Raw genomic sequence first — 14,620 nt, 5'->3', positions numbered from 1 at the left:
TTCTACCTCATTAGAGCTTTCAAATTGTTACATTGCAAATCCAAGTCCTCATCCTCTAGTATCTATCTTAATTTGTAGTATTTAATATCATAGATATTATATTGGACTCAAAAATCACATTCAAATTTTTTATTTATCAAACAATAGTATTATTTTGCAATCTTTAATTTAAATTGGATTTTAGTCAAGTCCAAAATATTTTTATGGTATCTCCACTGCTATTATATCCCCTATCCAAAACTTTCACATGTCCACTCTTCTCTAGGATCTATGCAGGCTTGCATTCTTATCCATGTACTGTGCACTAATAAGGAGTGCTAAGTCTGAAGGAAAGTGTTATGCTTATATTAAATCATTATGATATTTATGAATATCATAATAGATTTTCAAAATACTTAATAATGCAAAATATGACTTAAAAAATTAGAAAAAAAAAATAACTATTAAGAACCAAACATAATACAAATAATGTGTATTTTATTCCATATAAAGTGGAAGTTACTTCTATGGATTTCTCCATTCCTACAACACATAGCCCATTCTCAATAATTTTAAAACACCATGGGATACGGTGCAATAAATTAAATTTCTGACTACTATTATTTGTATTTTAGCCAAATATAAATAATTATAATATATTAATGTCTATGTCAAGTTGAACTAAAACCATTTAAAAATAAAACCATTTAAAAATAAGTGGCAGTGAATAACCCTTTATTATATACCTATTGATATTTTCAAGAACCGAATATTCGGTTAATAAATCATATTATAATAAACCTTAATAACTGGATGGACTCCACCAATGACAATTCTCCACTATTTGATCTTAATTCAAAACTTCCCTGCTCCATAGAAATTTCAGAGATCATAGTGAGTCAGCTCTCAAATATTCGGGTATTAATGAAATCTAGAAAAATCATGGAGGAAACATTTAGAAGTGAAGTTTTGAGTCACGAGGATGAAAACTCTTGGCAACCCGACTGTGGTAACCATGCCCATAAATTTGTGGTGGAACATGGCGATGAAGGTGAAGCCAATCTGTTCGCTCTGACTTCTGAGCTTTCTTGGCTTCAGGAGAAAGCCGAGGAAGTGAAACGGTTCTTGCAAAGAGAAATCCACGATGATCAGGAACAACCCAACTTGGCCCTCAATTCCATAATCTGCCAGGAGATCGCCACATCTGGTTCGATTTTGTCGGAATCTCAAAGTTTGAGCTTTGCAGGTGAAGAAGAAATTTTAGAAATGGAGGAGGATGACATTCTTGCAGAGCACAGCCATTTGTGCAGCGTCTGTGGGAAAGAGTTCCAGCGAGACGGTAACGTGCGCATCCACATGCGATCCCACGGTGAGGAATACAGAGGCAAGGAAACCCTAACATCTAGCAGGCCCAAGGGCCAAAAGTCATGCTATTCGTGCCCCTTCATGGGTTGCACACACAACAGGCGTCATCCTCATTTCAAGCACTTGAAATCCATGGCATCCCTAAGAAATCATTACAGAAGAAGCCATTGCGCTAGGATGTATGCCTGCAACAACTGCGGAAAGGAGTTTTCGTTCTTGGGAGATCTGAAAACCCACGGAAACAAGTGTGGGCATAGTAAATGGCAGTGTTCGTGCAGCCTCAGCTTTTCAACGAGGAACAAGCTGCTTCGCCATGTGGGCATGGGACGACAAGGCCATAAGCCTGTTCGTCCTCCTCCTGCTGTTGCTGCTCCCAATGTTGAAATCTCTACGGGCAATCATAGACAGCCAGTACGTTTTGCTCAAAACCCTAATATTCGAGCAGCAGGAAATTCGTTAGTTTAACATAAGGCCCACTGCCCAATCAAGCTGTCGTAATGGAGGGTGCAGGATCGAATAGCACAGAAGACAGCGTATACCGGTAATGACAAAGAGAATGTATTTGCTTTCTCAAGGCCTAAACTTTTGTAGGTTTCTTTCTTCCCAATGAGGTTCACCTCTTTGGTTTTTAGATTGTGCTATTATCATGAGCATCTCAGTTTGTCTTGGCTCTCCAAACTTGTAATTATTTATATGCTATATTCATGATTTTTTTGTGGATTTGGAATGTGGTTTCTTTAATCTGCAATTTTTATAATACTAGCAGTTGCAGATAGGTGTTTCAGATTGCAGTGTATGAACAATATCAATATGCCAAATTATGATGTTCAAAAACCATAAATAATTCACAGTGAGTGTAAATGTAAACCATCATTAGTAGGCTAGTCTGTTTCATGCAAGCTAGCTGCACATAACCAGTTGCTCTTACAAAAGACAAGCTTTGTTAGCTTTCATATGACTGCCTTATGGGGTTGGAATTCGACTTCTATATCTTAGGGTTTTTCTGCAGCAAGGTGAACAACATCCATTAGTTCAAAGTCTCTTCATTTGCTCAACGTTGAACTTCCAAAAAGTTTCGCTTCATTCAGCTGAGCCGGAAATAAGCAGCCAAGCAACCAAGGAGGCTGACAAATTTCCGGCAACGAAATGATCATTCCGAGCGAAAAAACCCCCACAAGGAGGCTATCGGCTAATGATCATTCAAGAGCACACGGTGCCAGCCAACCTGCTATTTTTTCAGCCACCGGAAAAGAAACTAGCAAGCAAGCAGGATGACAATTTACTGGGAGCAAAAGCTCCCACTTAGAGCCTATGGGCTAATAAAGATGATTTTCTTAATAAATAATGTCTTTATTTATATTATTTATAATAATATAGAATATTAAGAATAGTTTGAAAATAAAATTAAACATGTAAACTTTTCACATCAGTTTTACAAATCAAAATTTGATTAAAAATGAAACTTCTAAAATGTTCTAGACATCTTTCTTAGTGAATTTTAAAAATGGAGTGTTATAATATGATCTAGGTCAAGCAATTAAGATGACAAATCTTGCTAATTCAATTCCAAACTTAACTAGCACTAACTTTCTCAACAAATGTGAATATTTTTTTAAGTTTTACATCTATATCAAAGCATTGGCCATGGTGGCCACTTCACCAACGAAGTGTTTTAACCATGACACTACATGTCCGAAGATGAAACTTGTTATGACTTGAAACATTGTATTTTTTCACTTTTTTTTGGCCAACAAACTTGAAAATTCATTTTTCAATAAAAATCTTAGCATCACATTTTTTAGCAGTTTAATACATATCTTGTTGCTCTGAACAAAAGCCCTTCATAAGCAAAGATCATAGACTATTACCTATGTCTTCAGATATCTAATTAGAAACTACAAATCATTGAAAATTTGAGATTATAGTCTCCTACCAAGAGCACTGGTAGCTTGCAATCCACCTAGCTTGAAAGCACCACCACCCATTGGGGGATCCGCCTACTTGAAACAATGTGTTTTTTTACTCCTTTAAGTACTAGCAATAAATTCATTTTAAATGGCTAGTTTTCTTGAGGATGTGTGTCATCTCTTTAAGCCTTCATAAATCTCATATCTAATACATTAATATGTTTCTTGATACTCTCAATTATATCATTCGTATCCTCCATCAAGTTAGACTTGACAGAGTTGGTAGAGTCCTCTATTATTATGCTAGTGGGGTATACTAGGTTGCATGTTTTCAAAAGTATGCAAGAGACTGTCTCTATGAATTTCTCAATTTGAGCTATACTAAGATTTTTACATCCGTTCTAATAGAAAACTTCTTTTTGGATTCCTTTATTAATATAATCCATAGCTTCGTGGTCTTTACCCACTCAATAGGTAGTTCATGATCATCTTTAGTGAAAATTTCTCTCTTTTCTATGTTGTTGAAGAGGGTCCTAGCTAATATTTATGAGGTAGGTATGTAATATTTTAGAGAAATAATAAATTAATCAAGATTCCTTAAATTTTATTATAGAACTTGCCTCATAACCTGTACAATGATTTTCCTTGTAATGCCTCTTTGATTATTAAGCTTCCTTGAGCCTCCAGAGTATTCCTTCATATTGTAGAAGACTCATAACTCCTAGTAGTGATTTCATTTATGTAGGGCTACCAAGAATATTTGAGTTATGGAATTGAATTCCATAGGGCTAATGAGGCACTCATATATGCTTTTAATTCTTATGTTTACCCACATTATATTAGATATAATAAAATCCTTTCCTACAAAATCCACTTCTTCCCTTTCGTGTGTTTGATGGACAAGGTTGACATTTTTAATCCAATAGTTCATAGCTCGCAAGTCATCTTGTTTTTCATGCATTATTGGAGAGGCTATCTTAATTACTTTTATACCATGAGAATCCATTATTATATTAGACAATATTTGAGCCTTGTTTGGATTTGATTGGGCTTTTAAAACTTTTAGTATCTTTGAGAAGTCATCATCAACTTGTTGGCCCAGTTTGTCATTGCATCAAAAGACCGATCTGTCAACACCTGATACAAACTGTAGAGGTATGGATTGCATGGGAGGTGATTAGTCCCTTGTCATGAATCCCGAGGGGAGCGCTGACCATTTTGCCAATAATCTCCCCCTCAGCGTTACCCGAGGGGATTCGAACTTGTGACTCAACACTCTGATACCATTTGTTGGCCCAGTTTTCCGTTGCATCAAAAGACTGATCTGTCAATGCCCGATACAAACTGTAGATATATGGATTGTACGAGAGGCGGTTAGTCCCTTGTCACAAATCTTGAGGGGAGTGCTGACCATTTTGCCAACACAACTAGTATGTAGGCTTTATTTATATTCTTAATTATGAAGTTCAATGAAACTAGAAAAGCTCAACTTGATGGTTCCTTTGATAAAGGTCCATTTGAATTAATTAAGAGTGTAGGACAAGGAGGCAAACTATGAGGAGGATTTGGGAATCTTATTCATTTTGAATTAAGAAGGGAAGGGGTATATGAGTCTTAATATATATATTTTGGGGAATGTAAACATTAGCCCACCTTAGATGAAGGCATAACATCAAAGATCATAGCTTCATCTTGGATTACAAAAAGAATTATACATATTATTGCAATAATGTTTCTTATTATTCTGTATAGACTTATAATACCATATACTCTAATCCCTAGACAATAGTAGCTAGTTGAATTTATTGTCTATGGTTCAACCTCATACTATCCAACTTGGTACTAATTACCTCCTATTTTTTTCTTATAGTATTGTCTTGTGGAGTAGGAGGAGAAGGGGAAGGTGCATGAGGAGGAGAATGGGGAGGGGAAAGGGAATCTATAAATGGTACTTGAGTCTCTTAATTATTACCCTCTTCTTTTTGTATTATAATTTCTCATTTGCACTATCTTTCCCACCCTCACGAGTTCTCTTCACACTAGCTATTTTATTTTTTATTTTGTTAACTCTTGTTATTACTCTTTCCTCTTTGGAGGTAGATTCCTATATTATCCCCTTACCCTTGGTATAGCTAGAAGACTCCCCTTGTTTAACTAATGCACCTTTTATTTTAGGGTTATCCTAAATAATGGATGATTGAAATCCATAAGGAATGGTTTTTTTAGAACTAACCAATTATTAGATATTATGATAAATATCATCATCCTTCTCTTCATCCATTCTCATGTTGTATCCCTTTTCCTAACTCTTCAGACATAGCTTCCCTTTTACTAGTGTCATTTCTTCCTTTACTAGCATTGCAACCTTCATACATCCGACTATCTTGAATCTTCCTTCTATCTCTTCAAAAAATCCTGTGATTCATTACTTATTCGTTTAGACCACATTAAGTGAAGGAATGATTTAAATGAGAAGATTACATTAGAGCCAGCATATGTTGCCTCATTGAGGACTCCCAAGAGAAACTAAACATGAAGCATAATACAAGCTTATTTTCACACACCATGATTGCATCAATTTGTAACTTTACATTTTAGTTGTATGTTCTTAATTCACTTTGTCAAAGTTGTAGGATTTAAATTTATTTTATTTTTATATGCTACCCATTTTTCCTTATTACTAGATATATTACAGTTAATATTCTACCTTATCCTCTAGCATCTATCTCAATTTGTAGTATTTTCTATCATAGATATTGTATCGGGCCAATAAATCACATTCAAATTTTTCATTTTAATAATGTTATTTTATTAAATTCCTATAAATTTTATTGAAATAAAAAATATTTTTATGATATCGCCACTACTAGTGTATCCTCAATCCCAAAATTCTCATATGTCCACTTTTCTATAGGATCTATGTAGGCTTGTTGATTCTCCATCATTTTTATCCATTTAATGTGGGCTAATAGGAAGTGATAATTCTCAAGGAAAGAGTTGTTTTGTTAGATTGAATTATTACAGTATCTATGAATATCATGGTAGATTTCTCAAATACATAATGAAGAAACAAACAACTTAAGAAATTAGAAGAATAAAATAAAATGATGAAAAAATAAGTGTTAAGAGTACTTCTATGGATTTCAAATGTTACCGAGGTACAACACATACCTCATACTAAAACATTTCATGAACCAATGTTGAATGTATTGAGATTCACATGGCTTTAGTCTTTTTCTTCTATGACTTATTTAAATTAGTTAGATGACATATTTAAAAATTCTATAAAGGTTTTGGTGCATGAAATATTTATCAAAATTAAAATCTATGTTAAAAAATTATAATAAATGTGATTTTATGCATCAAACTACAAGCTTTACATGTTTTTACCATGTAGGTACAAATGTTTAGGTTTTATAAAATTATATTTACATTTTGTTTAGAATAAGAAGTTGTACTACATTATAGTACAAATTGAGACTATTCAATTTGATGATAATAATATAATATTTTAATAATTATAGAATTTACTATGTTATTTCATGTGCAATAGATTACATAAAAGTCTATCTCATCTAAAATAAAAATTTGATGAGTATTATTTGTAATTTAGGTAAAGATAAATAATTCTAATATATTAATGTGTATGTCAAGTTGAACTAAAACCATCAAAAAACAAGAGCTGTGAGACAGCATGAGTCCCTGCCTTTAGCTAAAAACATGCTAGCAATGCAGTGAAGTGTTGAGAACAATTAAGTAATATAAAGTTACTTTGAGCATGTAAAAAATGTATATAATATTGATAAATTTTTAAATTTGGGTGAACTTATATTTGACATAGTAGAAACTTTTTCTTTTCATATAATGTAATTTCAGAAACAGTTTACAACTGAAATTCAGTGCTAAAATCATAAATGGTTGTGGTTTTTGAAGAACGAGTTATCAAACCCAGTAGAAAGTGATAGTTTGGAAAATATGGTGTCTAATACTATGCATGTTCTGAATGTAACTTGAAGAAAAATGTGCATACTGGACATAAAATCAAAGTATTTATTGATTTTAAAAAATAAAGGAAGGGTGACATTTGTTAGATGTTATGTTTGTAACTGCCTTGCTAGACATGTATGTGAAATGTGATAGCATAGACAAGGCACACAATTTGTTAGACAAAATGCCTCAATAAGATATTCAGCTCTCTGTTTCGACTGTGAAATCTAATCCTAAAAATTTTAGATCCATTTTTATAAAATCCACTATCCTAAAGATTCAATGAATAATGCAAAATTTGTGATGCCTCAATATGGTTCCAAGATATGCACAAAATGGATTTCTTAAAAATATTTCACAAACTTTTAAGCAAATGCAAGTGGCAGGTGTCAAGCCAAATTCCATAGCTTTTGCCAAAATCCTTCATGCAATGAGAAAATATTAAAATGGAAAATGTGGTTCGAGCTTTGCTCTGTCGCCTCATACTATTGGACATTTTCTTGTAAAGATTGTAGGTATTTAATAACCTGGCCAAGACATGCAAATCAAGATAAGGACTGGAGGACAATATTGTGCTCTGCAATAAACCTCTATAGTTCATTTCATAAATTAGAAAGAAAACCCAAGAAATGTACAAAGGATTACCTCGAGATGAAAGGATGCTTTGGTCTCTCTTTTGATTGCAGTGTGGCACCAAATTTCTTAATGTCTAAAACCTGAGCCATTGGCAACTTGTTACTTTACAATTCTAAAATCATTCTAAACAAGATATTTACTAAAAGAAATATTACCCATTATTATTAAATTTTGGGTACAATATTCAAATATAAACATGTTTTTATAAGATGGATTAACATCCAAGCATATTAATGATACATACTAGTTATTTGTTAAACATTGTAGTATTGTAACCAATAAGCATGATAGACAAATGAGTTTTTGAATCGAACAATAAATTTGACTATCAAACTCAACAAAACTCTGCTCTCTCTTATCATGGTCACCTGTCTAACTCTTAATAGATTTTAGCAGCGTTAAAAAAAAATCTCTTTTGGAAATAGATGATGGCAACTTTAAATTTTATCTTACGATTGTGGATAGATTCATCAAATCCTTTGAACTTACTGTATTACCCTGCAAACATCTCCCACCTTAGCATATTCTGTGAAATTTATTGTAACTCTTTGTACATCAAAAGTGCCTCAACGCAAGATAAATTCTCTAGGCATTTTGAAGAAGAATAATGAATTGGCAGACATAAATGCAGAAAAAGATTTGCAATTCTCTGAGCTCCTATTGATAACATTATGGCACATTGATAAAATTAAGGTTTTCTTTAGTGACTTGGATTGAAGGATGCAGGTCCATACCGCTGGATTATCTATAAGGAGGGAGAGCCTATCCCACCTAGTCAACCAAATGTGGGTAGTGTTCGCAGAAGGAAGCTTGGTAAATGCATGGAGCAAAGGGCTACATTTAGATCGGTAGATGTTTTAGCTTTTAAAAAAAAAAAGTTTCAAAAAGGATCTAGATTTTTCTAATAGATAAATTGCAATACTAACATTGCCATCAACTAAATATGAGGTAATGTACCATCTTTAAACTTGAGGGAGCTCACCATCTCCAAATACAAGGGAACATGTCTTCCATTGAGAAGCCATGCTTTAGAGGTTTTAAATTTGACAACTATGCCATGGACTTGCACAACGATTGGCTTTACCATAAAAAATTAATACTTCATCATGGTAATGTAACCTTATCATTAGAACATGGTTCTCATGACATTTTAGATTCTTCTTTTGATGGAATGCAATTCAATGCATTTAATTACCATTTTTCAAAAATAATTTCAGGTAGCTTTAATCTCTTTCCAAGTTCAGGATGAAGGGACATGTTTCTAGGGATGACAAAATATTTCTTTTATTTCTAAAATAATTTCAGGTAGCTTTAATCTCTTTCCAAGTTCAGGATGAAGGGACATGTTTCTAGGGATGACAAAATATTTCTTTTATTTTGGGTACAGCATGCCAGGAGGTGACTGCTAAAAATGTGTAAAATAATAGTTAAAAATTAAAGAAAAAAACATCTTAAATAAAATCAAAATACATATTATAAATGACAGTGAAAGAAGCACAAAGTTAAATAACATCCATGGTCCAACATTGAATGACATTATCACATTATGAAGGGCTAAAAACTGAAAAATTGAAATTCAAACATTAGTATTATAATTTAAAATTATACCAATGAAAAACGCTTAGGTGCTTCAAGAAGCAAGCTCAATGAACAAAGCTACCATCAAATGGAATTCTTCTTTTTTGCTCCTCAATGGAATTATTTAACTCGTTTGGCTCTTACGATGGGACTAAACTAAAATTAGTTGCACAACTTGGTCCTCATCATACCACTATGATGTTGGGCTCTCCTTGTACTCATTTATCTTGTGATAAAAAACACATGAGGCCTTGCGATATTTTGTAGTTTTTCTTGACAGTTCAAAATTGGTTATCCATAGGAGCTTTGCCCATTCACAACCAAAAAAAATATATACAATATCTATTAAAAAATATAGATAGTGGCAGTTCAATGATCTAGCCTCCATCCATCAAATTCAACTCTAAAAGCCATGCTACAGAGATCATAATTCATGGTCTAGTGAGCTGTCATCCATCCATCAAATTCAACTTCAAACCATATGCCTGGCTTAATGATGATATCTTATGTAAGGTAAAAATTTAACTAGAATATAGAGGAAGATCTTTTCAATAAATTCTAAACAAATGTTGTATCTTCACCAGCTACCATATCCTTGTTTAAAGTACACATACTATTGTGGTTCCTCTCATTTTTATACTCAGAATCAATTCACAACTTAAATATTGCTTTGAAGTACTTGGATTGAAAGGCTCTTGCTTACCCTACTTGGCCTTCAAATTTTTTGAACACTTTGAGGACTTGACTTGCTATTGACATTGGATGAGTTTCTAAAGATGAGCAAGTTGCAAATGTTTTCATAGCTGGTCACAATCTTTCAAAGGTCTTGTTAGTCTATTCTTTCACAGTGGCCTAATGGCCCTTCTAACATCATCATGTTCTCAAAGTGTCATTGAGTTTTTGAGGGTTAGAATTTCTTTACATGTTTGTTTTCTCTTAGAAGGCTCATTATCATGTCACCATGCGGTGTTTTGATAGGTCAAGGAATCAAAAATGGTTTTTCCATGCTTAAGATTTCTTTAGTCTTGCCAAAAATCATGTTGTTTTGAGAGGGAAATCGTGTTGTTTTAAGAGGGAAGTTTGGTTTTGATCAAAGCCTCATTTTTTGCCAAGTCCACATGGGTATCCATCAAACTACACATGCCTAGAATATAGGTCCATGTTGCAAGAAGAAAAGAGAGTCACATTTCAAAGCAAGTGTTGAGTTTAATGAAGACAGATTGAACATGTTAGGGTTTTTGTCTCTCCATTGTAAATATTTTTCTATTTCAAATAAGATGTAGACAACAATTTTGATTCACTATTCGCAAGCAGCTCTAATATTAACTGTAAATTATTGTAGTATACCAGTGATACATCAAATTTAATTTGGGTCATATTAACACAATGTTAATCAGATAGACCAACTTCTTAAATTGCCCCTGAAGAATAATGTAACCAATTTCAGGTTGCAAATTATTTCAACTTATAACATTAAAAGGCTTTCCTTAAACTTAAAAGTACATGGAAAGAATCCCTGCGAGAAATGAAACCAAAAGGAAAGCATATTTTTCCTTGTTTCAGATACCTTTGTGAGACAAAATTTTCATCCAATTCTCTCGATTCTGATCCACATATTCATCATCTTTCGAAATGGGTTTCATGGACTTCATCATCTTTCGAAATAGGTTTCATGGACTTCATCTTCTTAACAAGACCTTGCACTATTTGTGGTTGTTACCTGAAAACCAGAAAATCCAAATTCTTGTTTATGCAATTGGCTTAACATATTTAAAAAAATGAAATTAAAAGAAATTTGAAATAACAGGACACAAATATATAATACGATGAAATGTACACCTTTTCTTGAGGAAAGAATTGGCTGTTGATTGACATCAATCGAGTTGAGAATGAATGCATTCTTAGCAATGAACAACATGTCTGTTTTTGATCTAGTTGCTAACCAATATGCAAAATCTGCAAAATAACCATAAAACAAAAAATAATGATCAAAATTAAACTATATTTAATGGATTGTGTTGAAGGGGAACTGACTAATGGTTAAGAAAAAACATGAAACTTTAGCTACATCGCTTTTCACATGGGGGCCAGTGGTTCAATTTCCTTCTGGAACACAAACACGTTCTTTCCCCAATGCGATTGTCGGTCCGCTTTCTACACCATAATTGTTCATAGCAGACATAACCTTGGCTGCGATTTTTGGTTTGGCTTCCATTACAGTGACATGCACCATGGGAGGAGGTAGAGGAGGACCGGCTTCAGATTTGCCATTGCTCTGACCATATGTCGAAATGTGGCTTATGCTGTAAGTACCAATACCGCCTAGAAGAACATGCTCAACAGAGGAGATTGGCATGGCAGCAGAACCCTCAATAGATGAAACCTATAAACCACAGCTATTATTATTATTACTATAACCCCTACCCCTTCTGAGGAGTTGTAAAAAATCTTGCATTGTAAGATATGCAGTGGAAAGTCCTGGAAAATAAAAAGAATTTTAGTCAATATTACTGTGCATTAAGAAAAATAGAAGCAAATTTCAGAAAATATTTCTGCCTTGAAAACTAGTAACACCTAACCCCCAAGATTCTTTTAGATTTCTCGCACAATAACTAGTATCTGGGTTAAAAGCTAATTCATGGTTTAAGATCCCTAAATGGGGTACGCATTACCAGGCTTTGTTCAATGGACATGCAAAAAAATACCTAGTCCTATGCCCAATACACACATGGACGCTAATGCATGAGCTTATCATCAAGACCTCAAATTCTTATTTCTCAGCCCATTAAGGGAAAATTAACATTCGGAATTGAAGACGATGAAGCCTACCTGAGTGAGCAGCAGCAATAAGCCTGGTTGAATTAGCGGTCGCTTGCAGGAGACGAGGTCTCTGAAGCAGAGTGTAAGAAGGTTGTAGTTTCGGGCACCTTCTAGAGGATGCTAACTGTCAATGTCCTAAATTCCCAATGTCACACATAGACACGTGAACTATTCCCATTCTGCCACATACCCACCAAAACCCTCGAAACATTAGGAATATTTTTAAATTTTTCCTGCTCATTTTTCATTGGTCACGGGATTTTCTCTCTTAATTTTTAATCGAAAAATATAAAAACCACTGGAAAAAATAAGAAGGACCAATCACAAAAAGAAAAAAAATATCTAAAATTCTATTTTTTAAATCTAAACGCTACAGACCATAGTAAAAGCAATTTATTTATTTGCTAGCATGCTTCGCGAGCAAGGATTAATAGAAATTTGGCGAGGCGAAAACATTAGTCTCTGCCTATATAGGCAGGGACTAATAATGAATCCTGTACCTATCATGTACCTGCACAAATAAACAAATATTTTAAAATTTCAATTTGACAGCTGGGTTGCAATATACCTTGTATAATAATAATAGAAAATATTTTCAAAAATAAAATAAATAAACCCCAGCAAAAATTGAAACAGCCAATGATTGATCAAAAAATTAATAATTTTTAAAATAGTTTAATAAGAATAAAAATAAAACTTTAGTATAAGATTAAATTTTTCAATTTACACAGTTACCAAAGCATGTTAATGCTGGAGGTGAAAACATTAGTTCTCTGCTTAAGGCAGGGACTAATAAAGGATAGTGAATAACCCTTTATTATATATGCGATCCCACGACGAGAAAGAATTTGTAGAAATGGAGGAGCATGACAATCTTGTAGAGCATCTGTGGGAAAGAGTTCCGGCGAGAAGGAAACATACGCATCCATATGCGATCCCACGGCGAAGAAGACATAGGCAAGGAAATCCCAACACCTAGTAGGCCAAAGGACCGAAAATCATTGAAGTAATTTATTCAAGACTCAAAGAATGAAGTGGAACTCCCACTTAGTGAGAATTCGAGGCTACTCTCTTTACATTATTTTTATGAGTCTTTTTATATGCATTGTCTAAATATACTCCCTAAAACTTCTTATAGACTCAAACAATGTGTTTTTTTTTTTTTTCTCCTTTTAGTACTATCAATAAATCCTTTTTAAATGGGTCGTTTTGTCAACATGTGTATGATCTCTTTAAGCCTTGAAAAAATTTCATAGAATACATTGATGTGATTCTTGGTACTCAGTGCTCTATCATTTGTATCCTCCATCAATTTTTACCTAGGAGAGTTGCTAAACTCCTCTATTATTGTACTAGTAGTTTGTACTCGGTTGAATGTTTAAAAAATATGCTAGTGATAGTCTCTATGAATTTCTCAATTTGAGCTATATTCACATCCATTGCATCCATTCTTAGAGAAAAAATATTATCAGACTCCTTTATTACTCCAATCCATAACTTCATGGAATTTACCCACTCAGTAGGTAGCTCATGATAATTTTTAGTGAGAATTTATTTCTTTTCTATGCTATTGAAGGGGGCCCTAGCTAATCTTTATAAGTTAGGTATGTAATCTTCTATAGAAATAAGATATTCATCAAGAGTCACTAAATTTGATCATAGAATTGGCCTCATTAGTGGTGCTATGATTTTTCCTCAATTCCTCTTCGATTATTCAACTTCCTTGAGTCTCCAAAAATATTCTTCCATATTATAGAAGCACTTATAACTCCTCCTAGTATTCATATCATTTATCTAGGGCTACAAAGAATATTTGATTTATGAAGTTCAAGTCCATAGGGCCCATGAGTCTCTCATATATTCTATTAGTTCTTATGTTTACCCACTTTACCAGACAATAAAAATCCTTGCCTACATTATCTGCTTCTCCCCTTTCATGTATTTCATGGCCAATATCCACCTTTCAGATCAAATAGTTTCTATCTCACATTCTATATTCTTCTTTATCCATTAGTGGAGTGTCTATCTTTATTACTTCTGTACCATGAGCATCCATTATTATATTAGACAATATTTTTTCCTTGTTTGGATTTGACTTGGCTTTGAAAAATTTGACTATCTTTGAGAAGTCATCATCAATTAGCTTGAAGGCCCTATTTATCCTCTCAATTGTGAACTTCAACCTAACTAGAAAACCCCAACTTTGTGTTTCCCCTGGTAAAGGTCCTTTTGAAGTACATGAGAGTAGATGAGGGTGATTTGGGACTCTTAGTTATTTTAATTTGAGAGAGGAAGGGGGTATATGAGACTTAATCTATATTATGGAATGTAAAGTTCTACCCACCTTA

General features: G+C 33.5%; 1 protein-coding gene across 1 annotated transcript; it reads left to right on the top strand.

The window, feature by feature from the left end:
* The first annotated feature begins 792 nt into the window (after positions 1 to 792).
* Positions 793 to 1,809, top strand: LOC131061619 (zinc finger protein STAR3-like). The gene has a single exon (XM_057995397.2). It carries the CDS (start codon positions 793 to 795, stop codon positions 1,807 to 1,809), a length of 1,017 nt encoding a protein of 338 aa, XP_057851380.2.
* The last annotated feature ends 12,811 nt before the right edge of the window (positions 1,810 to 14,620 follow it).

This window comes from Cryptomeria japonica, chromosome 2, assembly GCF_030272615.1.
Source record: "Cryptomeria japonica chromosome 2, Sugi_1.0, whole genome shotgun sequence".
Taxonomy (NCBI): Eukaryota; Viridiplantae; Streptophyta; class Pinopsida; order Cupressales; family Cupressaceae; genus Cryptomeria; species Cryptomeria japonica.
Note: the sequence above shows the minus strand (reverse complement) of the source record. Positions and strands in the feature narration are given on the sequence as shown.

Coding starts and splice junctions, on each gene's coding strand:
- LOC131061619 (XM_057995397.2), top strand. CDS start 793: ATGGACTCCACCAATGACAATTCTCCACTATTTGATCTTAATTCAAAA.